This window comes from Ruditapes philippinarum, unplaced genomic scaffold (genome assembly GCF_026571515.1).
Source record: "Ruditapes philippinarum isolate M1 unplaced genomic scaffold, ASM2657151v2 ctg2102_1_1_1_1, whole genome shotgun sequence".
Lineage (NCBI taxonomy): Eukaryota > Metazoa > Mollusca > Bivalvia > Venerida > Veneridae > Ruditapes > Ruditapes philippinarum.
In genome coordinates, this window is record NW_026855459.1 from 86,795 (window position 1) to 105,979 (window position 19,185).

The window sequence follows — 19,185 nt, forward strand, 5'->3', positions numbered from 1 at the left end:
CACAACATGTGTGTAATGATAAGAAATATATATTTGAAGTTTGAAGTAGATACCTTAAAAAGTAAAGAAGTTATAATATTACGTAAAGAAAATCCTAAGTTCAAAGAGAGATAAATCTGTAAATATTGATTCAAGAGTTATGAACATTGTCACATAAAATGTAGTTGATGATAAGGAATAAGTATTTGAAGTTTGACGTAAATACCTTTAAAACTAAAAAGGTTATAGTAAAAAATAACATTTTTCAAGTAAAAAAAATCTAAGTTTATGCGGAGATAATTCTTGCAATATTGGTGCCAGAGTTATGAACCTTGTCACATAAGATGTGGATGATGATAAGGTACATAAGTATTAAATTGATCCCTTAAGAAATAAAGAAGTAACAGTAATAAATAATATTTTTTCAGGAAAATTCTAAGTTCAAGGGGAGATAAACCTGAAAATATTGGTGCTAGAGTTATGAACCTTGTCACATAAGATGTGGTTGATGATAAGGAACATATATTTGAAGTATGAAGTTTATCCCTTAAGAAATAAAGAAGTAACCGTAACAAGAGGGCCATGATGGCCCTGAGGTCGCTCACCTTTATATAGGCCAGTTTAAACCCCAGGGCTTTTATTTGAACAAACTTGGAAGACACCCATTAGAAGATGTTTCACGATGTTAAGTTTTTACTACACACATATAATGAAAAACAACAATCTAACCCCCCCCCCCCCCCCCCCCCGGGCAGGGCAAATTTTTTAACCCAAGGGCTTTTATTTGAACAAACTTGGTAGACACCTATAAGAAGATGTTTCATGCTAAACATCTAAGCTCTAGCTAATTCCATGGGTTTTTTAAAAGAAGATTTTTTAAGTTTTTACTATACACATATAGTTAAAAACAATGACACCCCTGGGGCGGGGCCAGTTTTGACCCCAGTGCTTTTATTTGAACAAACTTTGCAGACACTTACTAGAAGATGTTTCATGTTTAATATCTAAACTCTAGCTATTTGGGTTTTTTCAAAGAAGATTTTTAAATTTTTTCCAATACTCATTATATTAGGAAAATCAATGAGACCCGGGGCGGGGCCAATTTTGACCCCAGGGCTTTTATTTGAACAAACTTTGTAGACACTCACTAGAAGATGTTTCATGCTAAATATCTAAACTCTAGCTATTTGGGTTTTTTCAAAGAAGATTTTTAAGTTTTTGCTATACACATATATTAGGAAAATCAATGAGACCCGGGGCAGGACCAAATTTGACCCCAGGGCTCTTATTTGAACAAACTTGGTAGACACTCATTAGAAGATGTTTCATGCTAAATATCTTAGCTCTAGCTCTTTGGGTTCTTTAAAAGAAGATTTTTTAAGTTTTTTACTATATGCAAATAGGGAAAATCAAAGACCCCCTGGGGCCGGGCCAATTTTGACCCCAGGGTTTTTATTTAAACAAACTTGGAAGACACTCACTAGAAAATGTTTCATGCCAAAGCCCTAGCTCTTAGGGTTTTTTAAAAGAAGATATTTAAAGTTTTTTCTTCTGGTTGCCACACTAGAAAATGTTTCATGCCAAAGCCCTAGCTCTTAGGGTTTTTTAAAAGAAGATATTTAAAGTTTTTTCTTCTGGTTGCCATGGCAACCAGAGTTCTGCATGGAATTAAATTCTTTGAACAATTTTTAAAGGTCACCACCAAAGGAACATTCCTGTGAAGTTTGGATGAAATTGGATAAGTGGTTTATGAGGAGATGTCATTTAAAGTAAAAGTTTACAGACGGATGCCGGACGAAAAGCGATCACAAAAGCTCACCCTGTCACTTTGTGAAAAGTGAGCTAAAAAATAGTATTTTTTAAGGAAAATTCTAAGTTCAAGGGGAGATAAATGTGGCAATATTGGCGCTAGAGTTATGAACCTTGTCACATAAGATGTGGTTGATTTTTTACTATATGCAAATAGGGAAAATCAAAGACCCCCTGGGGCCGGGCCAATTTTGACCCCAGGGTTTTTATTTAAACAAACTTGGAAGACACTCACTAGAAAATGTTTCATGCCAAAGCCCTAGCTCTTAGGGTTTTTTAAAAGAAGATATTTAAAGTTTTTTCTTCTGGTTGCCATGGCAACCAGAGTTCTGCATGGAATTAAATTCTTTGAACAATTTTTAAAGGTCACCACCAAAGGAACATTCCTGTGAAGTTTGGATGAAATTGGATAAGTGGTTTATGAGGAGATGTCATTTAAAGTAAAAGTTTACAGACGGATGCCGGACGAAAAGCGATCACAAAAGCTCACCCTGTCACTTTGTGAAAAGTGAGCTAAAAAATAGTATTTTTTAAGGAAAATTCTAAGTTCAAGGGGAGATAAATGTGGCAATATTGGCGCTAGAGTTATGAACCTTGTCACATAAGATGTGGTTGATGATAAGGAACATATATTTGAAGTTTGAAGTTGATACCTTAAGAAATGACAAAGTTATAGTGAAAAGTATTTTACTGCACCAAAACTTTAATCTGAAATCTGGACGCGGACACTGACACCACCGCCAACGCTGGGGTGAGTAGGACAGCTCTCCATATACTTCGTATAGTTGAGCTATAAATAGTATTTTTTAAGGAAAATTCTAAGTTCAAGGGGAGATAAATCTGAAAATATTGGTGCTAGAGTTATGAAACTTGTCACATAAGATGTGGTTGATGATAAGGAACATATATTTGAAGTTGATACCTTAAGAAATGACAAAGTTATAGTGAAAAATATTTTACTGCACCATAACTTTAAAGGAATATTCAGGCAAAATAATGACAAAATATTAAAATGATCTTATGTACTCAAATCACAATTAAATGACATTTCTTAAAGTTTCAGCATGAATTTCTGTTTAAATTCTATACATTTTGGGTTTGAAGCGTAAATATATCTATATATGTTGAGCAAAATTTAGACGCCAATAAAATCCCCAAATAGTTTTAAAACAAATCAGGTGACTTGAACAAACCCTTGAAGTTACAATAACAGATATTGTGGATATTGTATGATTGAAACAAGTCTAAGTCATTCATTTGACATGTTCTTCAACTTTTCCATAGTTCACTGTGACAACTATGATGAAATCCTAGCACTCTTACATGACCCACGCGGGTCAAGTTAGGAAACCACAATTTTATTCTTTATATGGAAAAAAGTTTGTTCTTTTGACTGTCTAATATATTCATTTTGAGGGCATTTACAGAATAATGAACTAAGACATGAAAATTTTGCCTGTGGCGAGGCGAGTAAGACAGCTCTCCATATACTTCGTATAGTCAAGCTAAAAACAAAGTAAAATAATACATACTTCTAGTACAAGTTCCTCCAGCTTGATTTCCATTATCATCATAATATCCACTGTTACATGTACAGTATCCATTTAACTGGCATGCTGCATTAGGTGACATACAGGAATCAGATACAGTTCTTGAACATCCTGTTGATCCTAATTCAATTTCTAGAAAAAATGTAAAATTATATTTAGTTGGTTTTTACATGGCAACGCTTTATTGGATGGTTTAAATAAAAGCAGAAGAAGACAGTTTATGGGAAATTAATAATCAAAAATATATCAGATTTGGCCTCCTCTTAAGTATAAGACATTTGCTATACACAACCAAATTTCTTTAATATCATATGGCATTGAATCAGTAAAAAGGTTTAAAATCTCAGTTTGAATAAGAAGTAATCTGTTCACAAACAGTAGCCAGACTTTACATGATACACCCAATGCTGAAATGGCTATATATACACAAGGTCAGAGGCAAACACATTATGCAAGAACAAACATGATATGTTTGTAAAACATGACTTTTGTGTACCCCCTTTCGGCAGCTGATCAGTCATCTAGCCTGGTTATTGTGACTGACTTTTGACCTAGTGACAAAACTAGAAATGTGTCCATAGGACACGGATGCCCCCACACGCCACTGTTCTGTCAATCTTAATACTTTAGGTCAAATATTTTTTTGGACTACATGTGCCACAAGTTGAAAACTAAAAGTCAACAAAGGGCCATAATTCTGTTAAATTGATCGCAGCAAAAATTCCTTCCTTTACTACCATCTACACATGAAGGTTGTTCATCCCTGGAAGTTTAAGCAAAATCTGCCGTCCGGTTTAAGAGGAGTTGCGTTCACAAAATTTCTGCATAGTATATAGTGAAAAAATCAACAAAGGGCCATAATTCTGTTAAATTTGGTCGCAGCAAAAATTCCTTCCTTTACTACCATCTACACATTAAGGTTGTTCATCCCCGGAAGTTTAAGCAAAATCTGCCATCCGGTTTAAGAGGAGTTGCGTTCACAAAATATCTACATAGTATATAGTGAAAAAATAAACAAAGGGCCATAATTCTGTTAAATTTGGTCGCAGCAAAAAATTCCTCCCTTTACTACCATCTACACATTAAGGTTGTTCATCCCTGTAAGTTTAAACAAAATCTGCCATCCGGTTTAAGAGGAGTTGCGTTCACAAAATTTCTACATAGTATATAGTGAAAAAATAAACAAAGGGCCATAATTCTGTTAAATTTGGTCGCAGCAAAAATTCCTCCCTTTACTACCATCTACACATTAAGGTTGTTCATCCCTGGAAGTTTAAGCAAAATCTGCCATCCGGTTTAAGAGGAGTTGTGTTCACAAAATTTCTACATAGTATATAGTGAAAAAATCAACAAAGGGCCATAATTCTGTTAAATTTGGTCGCAGCAAAAATTCCTCCCTTTACTGCCATCTACACATTAAGGTTTATCATCCCTGGAAGTTTAAGCAAAATCTGCCATCCGGTTTAAGAGGAGTTGCGTTCACAAAATTTCTACATAGTACATAGTGAAAAAATCAACAAAGGGCCATAATTCTGTTAAATTTGGTCGCAGCATAAATTCCTTCCTTTACTACCATCTACACATTAAGGTTGTTCATCCCTGTAAGTTTAAGCAAAATCTGCCATCCGGTTTAAGAGGAGTTGTGTTCACAAGATTTCGGGACGGACGGACAGACGGACGGACAAGTGCAACGCTATATGCTCCCACTCTGTGGGGGCATAAAAATAATAGGGATTATCTGTTAGTCATGACTTGTCACTAGGTCATTGTGACCAAAAAGGTTGTGTGCAGCAATTTTATGACAAAGTTATCACAAATCTTTCCAAATAATATATGCATAAATTTTATGAATCATGAAGGCCTCCGGCCTCCTTAATGATAGCCCATTTGTTATATTACACTAGACCTTGAAATGTGTATTCAAAAAGCATTTTTAGTCTTATAAAACATATCAACCAAGGCAAATAGTGTTGTTCAGTTATTGGTCAGAAACCATTTTTAGGTACAAGGTCAATGTGGCTTTGACCCTGAAATCAATAAGGTTACCTTCTGGCCAAGACCAATGCACCTGTGAAGTTTGAAGGTAAAGGGCCCATTAGTTATATATGGGTTGTCGAGTTATTATTAAGAGACTGTTTTGACAAACAAGGTCAATATGACCTTAACCTTTCACCACCTGACCCCAAAATCAGGGATCATCAACAGGAAAAGACCATAGCACCTATGCAGGTTGAGGGCCAAAAGCCCATGGGTTGTCAAGTTATTATTACCTACAAGGTCAATATGACCGTGACCTTTGACCCCAAAATCATAAGGGATCATTTACTTGCCAAGACCAATGCACCTACGAAGGTGAAGTTGGAAACCATTTTTAATCTATGGACCCATCAACAGACAAATGCAAAGAAATATAACCCCCCTACTTCTTTGAAGAGGGGCTTAATAAGGATTAAAAATGTTTATTATATAAATAGCTTTATACTAAGGTATGTCTTTTCATATTATTGATTTTTGTATACATTGCTTGCAATGTATACAGAGTTATAAGCTATATCTCCACAATCGTTACAGGTTAAGTCGTTACCGAACAACATCCACTTCCAGATAAAAACCTCTATAGACCCTTTCATTTAAGACCGTATTCAAGTTGTCGCCCTTGGATGACGTCATTGGGGGATACGGTGGACAATGCCGATACGATTAAGTACAATAATAAAGGGATATAAAGATCTTAATCCTTTCTCTTTTAAGATTGGCAAATTGAATTGCCAAACTTTTGTGTAATTGAATAAGGTATTATATAAAAAGGATGGTGAAATGAATAAAAATGTGTACTATTATAAGGTTAAAGATTTGTTTTAATAGTAGACCATATTGCTGGGTAACTGATCATGATTACCATTTTCGTTAGATTCTTAATAATGAAAATTTTACCAGGCAGTTAAATCGTACTAACTTGCTAATACCAGAAATTTAGATAATGTATCTATGTCTCTGCTAATATACAATACCCAAAAGATATTCTGAGTTTCAAAAATGTAAGGATTCTGTAGTTTCGAAAAACGGCTACGTAATGATTAATTGCAAGATACTGGTTTATTAAAAATCATTTTGATTTAATTAAGCATTACTAAGACAAAGAAAAACAACAATATAAATCTATGTAATTTCAAAACAAAATGTAAAGGCATAAAAAGTAAAAATTCTTTTGAATGTACATGACTGTATACTATTTGTGTCGGCAAAAAATGCACTCTCAAAAAATCGTACATCACACCAATATATTTAAGCTGGTAAAGTAATATTTTCAACTTGATACCTTTTAATGCATACTCTGCTTATCAAATATTTAAAAAAAAATCACAAAAAAAAAACAAGAAACACGTTCACAGACATTCGTTATTAACTGAATTATAATTTCAGAGCATAATTTCACGTATTTTTGACTGTGCGAGTTGGTAAGACTCTGGATCGAGTATCAAATCAGTATGGCATGACAAATAAAGTCCCTAGGATGATCCATAACAAAATTCGGACCATAAATATTTTGACAACTAACAAAATTGACGTAATCTGATGTAATGTTATAACTCTAAAAAAATGCACCCTGGTGATTTATGATATCACAGCCAAATGCCGCTTGTATATACAACATATGCACCCTGTTAATTAATATGTTACGGCCCAGTGGCGCTTATTTATACACATCTATTTATCTATGAAATAAGTTACTGGGAAAAGGTCTTTATTTTTATAACCATAAGAATAGATTTTTAATATCAAAATTATCTTATTATCGTCTGTTGCGAATCTAAAATTATGAAAGTCAATACCACATGGTTTTCGTTCTTTCCGGAATATTTATAAAATTATATCCTTCACTGGTTCTTTATACGGCCTAATGAAAAAGAATAAGTAAGTATTGACAGAATGCATTCTGTAGTTGTTCTATTAAAGCTTAAAAAAACAATCATTAAAAGACATTGGCAATCTTATATTCATGTTTGTCACAAATACGCCGGATTTTCTAAATGACAGAAAATAACACAGAAAACTAGAAAATGACCATTTAAATTTATAATAGGCAATTCAGTGTGTATGGGTGTTTATAAAATATTAAAATTTGATTAAGATACTAGCTTTTTAACCTGGCATAAAAGAAAATCTAGTAAAAACTAATAAATTTTATATATTCACTTTGAAATTTCGCTGTTTCACTCCATAGCGAGAATTAATCTCAATATTTGTTTTTGTATTTTCTTCTATTGTCTTGATATTGAATTTATGTATGCAATCGTTTTTACTTGTTATAATCATAATTGAACGATCAGTATTTACGCATTTAACTTTTCAATAAGCTAACATTCTATGCGGCTGCATAGTTTATCCCCCATATACGTCACATCCGGTAAGGGAAGTAACTCTTCCCTGACTGTTATCGCTTAAATGAAAGGGTCTATAGAAACTAGTTCTTCATTCTGCAGTAGCTTTACAGTCCGACTACACATCATTAAAATATTGTTTGCAAAGTTGTTTGTATTCTTTGAAAGTTCCAAATCGTTCATTTTCATGAAAAAATAGACTCTTAACATTCTTTTAAAGAAAACAAAAAATAACAGTTCATTGATAAAATCGTAGTATATATACCTACGTGTTAAACTTCGTATATACGCATGTGCTTGCTAGCATGAATGAATACATTGTAAATATAGTAAAGTGGTCAGAATTATATAAATGGGACGAAACATCTCAGATAGATATTTAATTAAACTAGAACTGCCACTATCTTGGCGTGAATACCCCCGCATACCACTTTGTCAGAATCAACAGTGGCCATTTAGAGCTCAAGGACAACCTCCCTGCCAAATCTGAGGTTACTAAGCCAGTGCATTGCTAAGTTATGTATTCTACAAGCTTCAAATGTGAAAATGTCAAAATCAATACATTGCGGACAGGACATTCTTTAGCAATTGAGAAGAAAAGCTTTTTTTGTCAAGGTCCCTGTGACCTTGACCTTCGACCCAGTGACCTCAAAGTCAATAGGGGTCACCTTATAGTCATGATCAACATCCATGCCAAATATGAAGACTGTGGGTCAAAGGAATCTTAAGTAAATGGGTGGACAAACTTTTTGAAGTCAAAGTCCCTGTGACCTTGACCTTTGACCTGGTGACCTCAAAATCAATAGGGGTCATCTACTAATCATGACTTACCTCCATGCCAAACATGAAGACTGTGGGTCAAAGGAATCTTAAGTTATAGAGCGGACAAGCTTTTTGAAGTCAAGGCCCCTGTGACCTTGACCTTTGACCTGGTGACCTCAAAGTCAATAGGGGTCATCTACTAATCATGTCTAACCTCAATGCCAAATATGAAGACTATGGGTCAAAGGAATCTTAAGTTATTGGGCGGACAAGCTTTTTGAAGTCAAGGCCCCTGCGACCTTGACCTTTGACCTGATGACCTCAAAATCAATAGGGGTCATCAACAAATCATGACTAACCTCCATGCCAAATATGAAGACTATGGGTCAAAGGAATCTTAAGTTATTGGGCGGACAAGCTTTTTGAAGTCAAGGCCCCTGTGACCTTGACCTTTGACCTAGTGACCTCAAAATTAATAGGGGTCATCTACTAATCATGACTAACCTCCATGCCAAATATGAAGACTATGGGTCATAGGAATCTTAAGTTATTGGGCGGACAAGCTTTTTGAAGTCAAGGCCCTTGTGACCTTGACCTTTGACCTGGTGACCTCAAAATCAATAGGGGTCATCTACTAATCATGACTAACCTCCATGCCAAATATGAAGACTGTAGGTCAAAGGAATCTTAAGTTATTGGGCGGACAAGGTTTTTGAAGTCAAGGCCCCTGTGACCTTGACCTTTGACCTAGTGACCTCAAAATCAATAGGGGTCATCTACTAATCATGACTAACCTCCATGCCAAATATGAAGACTAAGGGTTAAAGATATCTCAAGTTATTGGGCGGACAAGAAAAAACCGACGGACGGCCGGAAGGCCGGACGGACAAGCTGATTCCAGTATACCCCCCTTACTACTTTGTTGTGCGGGGGTATAATAAAATTCCTGATTTACATTTATGCAATAAAATTGGCCTTAAATGTTTTACAAAATGAGTCTGGAGCTCCGTAACAAAATTTACCAGCGTATACCGGAAAATGTTTTAAAAAAAAACAACAAAAAAAAACTGGCAATTATCGTGGCTTCGAAAAAATAGAAATTTCGTAAACTATTCTTTTGAATACCTGTTTTACACATGATTTTCCTTTCACTTTTGTATGCCTTAGATTTTTGAAAAGAAATATGTTTAGAAATTCAGCATAGATTGCCTGATTCAGTACGGGTAAAAATAAAGATTCGGCCACTCGACCATTCGACCCATAACAATTCTTCGAACTTGGGATATTGACGATTAAGCCAGAGCATGGAGCTAAATATAGGCATATGTAAGCCAGATTCTACGATAAGAAATAATCATTTGAAACTAACTGTAAATCAGTGTAAGCATAAAGAAATGAATACATTAAATTTATGTTCAGAAAATAGGAATTATTTTAATTCGCTTATATTAATGGGTGCATGGAATTGCCGAAAAACACCGTAAAACCGAAAAACACCAAAAATACTGAAAAACACTAAAAATACAAAGAAAAATATTAAGGCTGTGATTAAAGTCAGCAATATAAACAATTGTTGATGGTTATTTGATGAAATGAGTTCAATAATATCAGTTTTAAATCGATAATTATAATATCATAAAATACGCTGATGAAAGTATTCGCTGAGCCTGCGTCGCACATAGAAAAGCCGAAACACATGCCACAGGCAAAAACAAGAAACATGGCAATGCCACAAAACCAGGTTTTCAATTATCACCATTGTAGATAAATATGTTGTAGTTGAAATACAAATACAAGCAATAAACAATGTAACTATGTGCAATGTAAATCATGAATAATGAATTTTCTATTTTAGTCACTGTAACCTTGACCCTAGGAGGCCAAAAAGCCATCCCAAGTGAGGTCTTCATAAAAACTTGCTTTACCACAAATTTCATAAAAATATCTTATTCCAAAAAGGTTATTGACCGGGAACCTATTTTCTATCTTTAATAACAGTGACCTGACTGGAAACAAATTTTCTATTTTTAGCAACAATGACCTTGACCTTGACTCTACAGGACCCAAAAGCAGGCAGATGAGCTGGCAGGCATGCAACAACCTAGATAGTTTCTGTTTTATAACTTAATAAAGTTTGTTGTGATTAATAGGATATATTACACTAATAATTAAATTTTATGGAAAAACAAAGGGCCATAATAAGGTAAAAGGTAAAAACTTATCCAATCATAAAACCCTGACAATACACATCAGGGCACTTGAAGATAAAGCTAATCTGTGAAAATTTGAACAAAATCCTTTGATAAATGTAGAAGCAGTTGGGCAACAGAAGAAATTGTTCACTATATACTCTATATAAGAGGAAAAATCAAAGGGCCATAATTAGGTCAAAAATTATCCAATCACAAAATTCCAACAATATGCATCAGGGCACTAGACGACAAAGCTTCTGTGAAAGTTTGAACAAAATTCCTTGAGAAATGTAGGAGTTGCAGCTCACTATATATTCTGTATAAGGAAAAAAAAACAAAAGGCCATAATTTGGTCAAATATTATCCAATCACAAAACCCCAGCAGTATGCATCAGGACACTTTATGACAAAGCTTCTGTGAAAGTTTGAACAAAATCGCTTGAGAAATGTAGGAGGAGTTGCGCACAGAAGAAATTGTTCACTATATATTCTGTATAAGGAAAAAAAACAGAGGGCCATTATTACGTCAAAAATTATCCAATCACAAAACCCCAACAGTATGCATCAGGACACTTGATGACAAAACTTCTGTGAAAGTTTGAACAAAATCCTTTGAGAAATTTAGGAGAAGTTGCGCACAGAAGAAATTGTTCACTATATATTCTTTATAATGGAAAAAAACAAAGGGCCATAATTAGGTCAAATATTATCCAATCACAAAACCCTGACAATATGCACCAGGGCACTTGATGACAAAACTTCTGTGAAAGTTTGGTCAAAATCCATTGAGAAATGTAGGAGGAGTTGCGCACAGAAGAAATAGTTCACTATATATTCTTTATAATGGAAAAAAACAAAGGGCCATAATTAGGTCAAAAATTATCCAATCACAAAACCCTGACAATATGCACCAGGGCACTTGATGACAAAGCTTCTGTAAAAGTTTGGTCAAAATCCGTTGAGAAATGTAGGAGAAGTTGCGCACAGAAGAAATTGTTTACGCCCACCTGCCCATCCGCCCGCCCGCCGACATACCTCAATCTAATAACCAGATTTTTCCTTCGGAAAACCTGGTTAAAAAATATAATTATGCTAATTTCCATTTTAATCACTTGAGTAATTGTTTTTCACAATTCCGATCATTAAATTTATCAATTGTCAGCATTATATCGAAATGATCACACTGTAAAAATGATTTTGGAAACTCAACGGTTAAGCTTAAAAAAAATATGGATAAGCCAAAAAACACTTTTTACAGCGATACAATTGGTATAATTCCAAAAAAATTAGTTTTATCTACTTTTGTCTATCCTTTAAATGATTAAAATTTACTTTCTTTTTGCAACCAGTGTAAATTAGAGAATGATTCTATTCTGTATTTAATGCGATATGAAAGTGTTTTTCGGCAAGGTAACAGTCTAGCTTCAAAAACATGGAAAAGCCGAAAAACACATTTTACTGTGGCACGAAACACCCAAATACACCCAAATATAGCAATATTTGTATTTGTTTGTATAAAATATAGATTATAATGAGAAATAAATAAATATTTATCCAATAATATTACTAAGCCTGCTATAACTGTCAAAGTATTGCCAGAACATGTATTTTATTACATAGCATCACTGAAGGCTCAATATTACTGTTTCAATATTCTGTACTACAGTCCATTTAACGGGTACTTCAAAAAATGATTTCTTTATTGCTCATCTATCAGCTTGCCTATCAATACACAGATGGAACATCACATCTTCCTTGTCTCATAAATAACTTTGGACAGGCTGTCAACCAGGTCTTATCCAAAATAAAGGAGGAATATAGGAATATTTTTGCAGGAAATATAGGAGTTTTTTTATCATTTTGAGGCAAAAAATAGGAGTTTTCAACTTAAATTGTTTAACTTACCGATGCTTATATAAATGTAAATTATTCTTACCTTTACACATACTGTTTCTACAATAAAATTTCTACCGTATAAGTGAGGGAAACCATTAATTTTGAACCACAGCATCAGCATCCCTGCAGAAGGCTACAGCAATGATCATCACCATCATCTGAATGGTCACCTGAAATGTATTTTTTTATTTAAATTAAGGCATACAATTTTACAAAGCTTCATCAAATGATAACACAAAACATAACAGAATAAACACTATCTTAACAAATATGCTACCAGAAGTATTAAAATCAATTTGGTGCTGTAAATGACAGGGACTTGATTAATGTTTTAGTTTACTGACACTTAGACCAGCAAATATCTCACACTTTGTCACAATCTTATATCCTTACTATTACTGTTCACATTGTTGTTTACCAAAAATGAAAAAAAATGATGATTTGGCAGAATAATAAAAAGTACAATCAAATGTTAACCAGAACATGAATCATTGGCCCAAATTTACATAACGTTATTATGAAGATGTAGTGGAAATACAACAGTAAATCCCTCGACAACAAAATAGTTATTGAGAAGTTGAAATCGTAACATCTCAGGTACATACAAGAATTGAATAGATATGCACATAAAATTATAAACACATTTAAAAAAGCATAAATCACACTTCCCGTGGACTTGACCAAAATAAATGAGATCACATAATATAAATATTATTTCAATTAACAAAGTTCAATCCTTATTGCTAAATGCATAGCAATATGCACTTCACATAGCAGTAGAAACATACAACTGTAAAACATGTTTAAAAGAAATAAATCTCATTCCTGTGGAACATATGAGATCACATAATATGAATAACATTTCAAGTAACAAAGCTAAATGTATAGCAATATGCACTTCACAAAGTTGAAGAAACATAAAACTGTAAAACATGTATGGAAGGAATAAATCACACTTCCTGTAGATGGTAAAAATAAGAGATCACTAGATTTCAATCATACTTCACAAACACAGTTCAAGCATTATGCCAATGTTATTGCAAATTGTATGTCGCATAGTTCTAGAAACATAAACTGTAAACATATTTACAAAGTATATGATTATTCTCTTCCTGTGGATTTCAATAAATACAGAGATTTCTATATTTTTGAATCAAACTTTATTGTAAATTTAAATATCTAAATGTTGTTTTTGCACCAGTCTGTCACTGTGTCCTTTTCTTTTTGTAAATGTTTTCTTAAGAGACTTGCCTTGTATTTCATCACTGGGGAGTATGTGAACAATATGAACAAGATATTGGCTTACCTAAAATAAAGTTGACATACTGATGCACTACTTTTCATGGTGACCATGCAGATGGCTATGAGGAGCACAGCAGCCTTGAACATAGTAATGTGATGCTGATGCAGGCATAGACATTCTCTTACCTGTAAAATACAATAGGCCAGAAGCAGTACCAAAATTTAAATCTCTTTGAATTTATCGGCAATATATTTTTTAAAAAAATATAGGAAAAATATTCAAAATATAGGAGAATATAGGAAAAATAGGAGGTTTTTTAAAATATATGATTCAGACCAAAAATATAGGAGTTTTATAGGAATATAGGAATCAGTTGACAGCCTGCTTTGGAAGAAAAAAGCCTTGGTGTGAGTCACTTGTTAGGGACATTGACCTTGGTCAGAAGATGACCCCTATTGTTTTTGAAGTCAGTAGGTTAAAATCAACATGGCCTTGATGACAAAAATGGATTATATTATCAAGCAATGTATACTTCAGTACTTTCAGTGCTTTGATTAAACTCTTATTTGAAATTCCCAAGTGTTATCCCTGGAAAATAGGAACCATAATGCTATGATGGAAAATTGTAGCCTTGATAATAATAAAGAATTTTCTGCTGGTACTCAGGTACATCCATAACACTGATGAACCAAGCATTCCAGTATTTCACTTCACATAGCAGGGTAATCCATGGGTTATTCATATATGTAGAGGTGTATTATTAAGAGATAAATACACGGCAGAGTAGGGTCGGAAGGTGATCATCAGCCCGCAAAATGAATAATGGCCCTGAGGGCATTATTCATTTCTGGGCAACTTATCACCTTCTGGCACAACTAAAGAAAAATGCTTCGAAATTTCTTTCGTTGAAATTCCTGTCTGTATTGCTACTGTACAGTAACTTTTACAGAGTTGTTTTCTTTTTGTTTGTTCAAAGTACACTACAGTAGAATCTAGACGCAAATTTTATGTTCATTTTTTTCGGATTGAATTTGCAATTCATGCTTTAAACCTACTTTCACTTTTACAGTTAACTATTTGATGACATAAAATGTGACGTCATTGTTACGTTTGTGCATGTGCACATGTTAAGCGGGCTGATAACTAGTTCTGAGCCCCAGGCCGCTTACTCATTAAAGGTCACGTGACACACATAATCAGATGAAATCATAGGTGATTTTGTTACTATATATAGAAATAACAAGTGTATTAATTTAATTTAGCCCATCTTTTATGTTATATCAAGTGCAACAGTGTTTGCTATTATTTCTGCTAGTCTATTGGCATGTCTGTTTTTTACTTTGGTCAGTTCATATGCATCCTTGCTTCTTCTCTACGTGATATGAAATTTTATGTCACTAACAATTGCTTCACCTCATTTCCTGTCACTTGAGTGAACTATTTACCTGTCAGGGTAGTTCTTAATGTTAACTTTGAATAAAATGATAAACTGTGCTATTAACTATTCATTTTTACATGATTAAATAAACAAGATCTCAATATAAGTTCATTCCTTTAGTTTTATCAGGATCAATCTTCCAAGTTCTCAGATTATTTCTATTTTTAACTCGTGGATCATTATAATTGAAGCTCACAATGTGCTACAATACAGTCTAATATTACGAGATTGATGGAATAACATACAGACAAATGAAAAAAAAAGAGAAAATAACAAGCAAACATTCTATTTGACCCTCTTTTTAATACAAAGTGACATATACATAGCTTTTGTACTTTTTAAGTTATTGCAGGATTCAGATTTCTTTGAAGTGACAAAATAAGAGACAAACAGATTGACAAATAGATACAAGAGGGCCATGATGGCCCTGAGTCGCTCACCAGAAACAACTGTTTTTCAGTGTTATTTTTCAAAGAACTTGCTGAAAGACCAGTCCAGCTCAACTTTTACTTGCCATTCTAATTATTGAAACATTTTGCCCTGATATTTTGGAGGCTTTGTTAAAAACATCTATGTTGCAAGTGTGTTCCAATGAGACTATATGTAGAATAAAATAATTCAGAATAAACAGGTCTAGGATTTCACGATATTTACGGACAGTCTGTAAATTTTTGGACGAGCCATAATTTTACAGATTTTTGTATCTGTAAATTTACAGACATTAAGTAAGAAAATAGTAGAGGTTGCATTAAAATTCAAAACCACAGGTTAAAATTAATACGGTTACATACTATATGATTAAATGTAACAGTATGGTAAGATTCAAAACAATATGATGACTTTCAATTTTCACTTTTATTAAATGTTTCAAAATCATCATACAAAGATGAAACTCACCACATTACCTTTGTAAATATAAACAATCAATAAAAAAACTAGTCAGAAGCTGCGGATGTTAGTGTAAAACTAAAAACAGCAAAATTCACATTGAATATAGATTTGTAAATTGATGGATTGAAGAATCTTTAAATTTCTAGACTATCGACAGTCCATAAATATCATGAAATCCTAGACCTGATAAATGACCACTACAGCAGGGTTAATTTTGAAGGAACATTTTTTCTTTATAACTTTTGTAAATGAATACACAAAATGTCACATGCAAAATATGTTAGGTGTTTACAGTATGGGACAACAAACTTTTTATTTGAGGGCAAATTCATGCCCAATCGGTAAAATTATGGAGCTTTGGTAGCGGTCTCCCTAATTACCGACAAGAACCGTCAGGAACCAACAAGAAGTAAAAATGGGAGAATACAAATTAATTTCACTTATTCATCAGTTAATAATCACAATTCCTAATATTTTTTACATAAAAAACATAATAAATTCGTCCTGAACCATGTTTATAGGCAAATATCTATACCGACAAGAAGTCAGTCTCAGTTTCTCTGACCGTCAAGAACTCGGCCATCTTCGTATCATTGATATTACATTAAGAATTTATGTATAAGTGTTAAATCATAATTTATTTTTATTAAAACTAGAACTGCCACTATCAGGGCGTGAATACCCCCGCATACCACTTTGTCAGAATCAACAGTGGCCATTTAGAGCTCAAGGACAACCTCCCTGCCAAATCTGAGGTTACTAAGCCAGTGCATTGCTAAGTTATGTATTCTACATGCTTCAAATGTGAAAATGTCAAAATCAATACATTGCGGACAGGACATTCTTTAGCAATTAAGAAAAAAAGCTTTTTTTGTCAAGGTCCCTGTGACCTTGACCTTTGATCCAGTGACCTCAAAATCAATAGGGGTCATCTACTAATCATGATCAACATCCATGCCAAATATGAAGACTGTGGGTCAAAGGAATATAAAGTTATTGGGCAGACAAACTTTTTGAAGTCAAAGTCCCTGTGACCTTGACCTTTGACCTGGTGACCTCAAAATCAATAGGGGTCATCTACTAATCATGACTAACCTCCGTGCCAAATATGAAGACTGTGGGTCAAAGGAATCTTAAGTTATAGGGCGGACAAGCTTTTTGAAGTTAAGGCCCCTGTGACCTAGACCTTTGACCTGGTGACCTCAAAATCAATAGGGGTCATCTACTAATCATGACTAACCTCCATGCCAAATATGAAGACTGTGGGTCAAAGGAATCTTAAGTTATTGGGCGGACAAGCTTTTTTAAGTCAAGGCCCCTGTGACCTTGACCTTTGACCTGATGACCTCAAAGTCAATAGGGGTCATCTACTTATCATGACTAGCCTCCATGCCAAATATGAAGACTGTGGGTCAAAGGAATCTTAAGTTATTGGGCGGACAAGCTTTTTAAAGTCAAGGCCCCTGTGACCTTGACCTTTGACCTGGTGACCTCAAAGTCAATAGGGGTCATCTTCTAATCATGACTTGCCTCCATGCCAAATATGAAGACTGTGGGTCAAAGGAATCTTAAGTTATTGGGCGGAGAAGCTTTTTGAAGTCAAGGCCCCTGTGACCTTGACCTTTGACCTGGTTACCTAAAAATCAATAGGAGTCATCTACTAATCATGACTTACCTCCATGCCAAATATGAAGACTGTGGGTCAAAGGAATCTTAAGTTATTGGGCGGACAAGCTTTTTGAAGTCAAGGCCCCTGTGACCTTGACCTTTGACCTGGTGACCTCAAAATCAATAGGGGTCATCTACTTATCATGACTAATCTCCATGCCAAATATAACGACTGTAGGTCAAAGGAATCTTACATTATTGGGCGGACAAGCTTTTTGAAGTCAAGGCCCCTGTGACCTTGACCTTTGACCTAGTGACCTCAAAATCAATAAGGGTCATCAACTTATCATGACTAACCTCCATGCCAAATATGACGACTGTAGGTCAAAGGAATCTTACGTTATTGGGCGGACAAGCTTTTTGAAGTCAAGGCCCCTGTGACCTTGACCTTTGACCTAGTGACCTCAAAATCAATAGGGGTCATCTACTAATCATGACTAACCTCCATGCCAAATATGAAGACTAAGGGTCAAAGGAATCTTAAGTTATTGGGCGGACAAGAAAAAACCGACGGACGGCCGGACAAGCTGATTCCAGTATACCCCCCTTACAACTTTGTTGTGCGGGGGTATAATTATGTTGTATTATAAATAATAATTATTATGTTAAATGTATTATTATTCAATTATGAATATCATCTTGTATAAATTTATTTATTTTATTAGCATATATACATATAACATATTCAGGGCAAAAAAAAAATTTTTTTCAAGTACAAATTAATTTTAAAAATCGATTGCTCAAACAAAATTGATTGATATTACTCAATTAAAGCTTGTGCGTGTGTGTTTCTCACTCAGTTAGCTTTGAGCGATTTAATTTAATCAAAGCTGTGAAAACTTTAAGCGTGTATTGCGCTTGTTCATAGCAAACGCTTGGGTTGAAAAGGTGCGAAAACAATTTCGAAATGAAAAGCTGTGAAAGAAAGAGATAATTCATACATTGTATATAAAAAGTAGCAACGAAAGAAAATTATTATCACTATTGTGGTTCTAAGTCTAGCTGAAACACTGCGATATTTGATTCCACAGAGAATTTGGTGAGAGATTTATATTACTTTGTCATTTATATATACATAATAGTTTTACACAGTCAATTCAAAATAAAATATAAATAAAAAAGAAAAAATACATAATAAAATTTTTTTTAAACCTTATTTTATTTAATCTCTTAAATATTTTGTAAGAATTTTTTTTTTCATTGTTTAATTGAGGCTTTTTTTCTTCAGAATGGCTTATCCTTGTGGTGATTGTGGGAAAAACTGTATAAAGTATGTTGTTGCTTGTGATTCCTGTGATAAATGGTTTCATATTAGATGTCAAAAACTTTGAAGCAATTTTGGCAACCCTTACCGATGCAAATTCATGTGAATTTC

At 34.0% G+C, this 19,185-nt stretch overlaps 1 protein-coding gene across 1 annotated transcript in view; it reads right to left on the reverse strand.

Moving 5' to 3' along the window:
* LOC132743411 (multiple epidermal growth factor-like domains protein 10) overlaps window positions 1-3,859 on the reverse strand; it is a 41,533-nt gene extending 37,674 nt beyond the window's left edge. The window contains exons 1-2 of the mRNA XM_060731933.1: window positions 3,835-3,859; window positions 3,321-3,470 (exon numbers count right to left, since the gene is read on the reverse strand). Coding sequence (XP_060587916.1) covers window positions 3,321-3,470; window positions 3,835-3,859 — 175 coding nt within the window. The remainder of the gene's footprint in view (window positions 1-3,320; window positions 3,471-3,834) is intronic.
* Window positions 3,860-19,185: the final 15,326 nt, after the last annotated feature.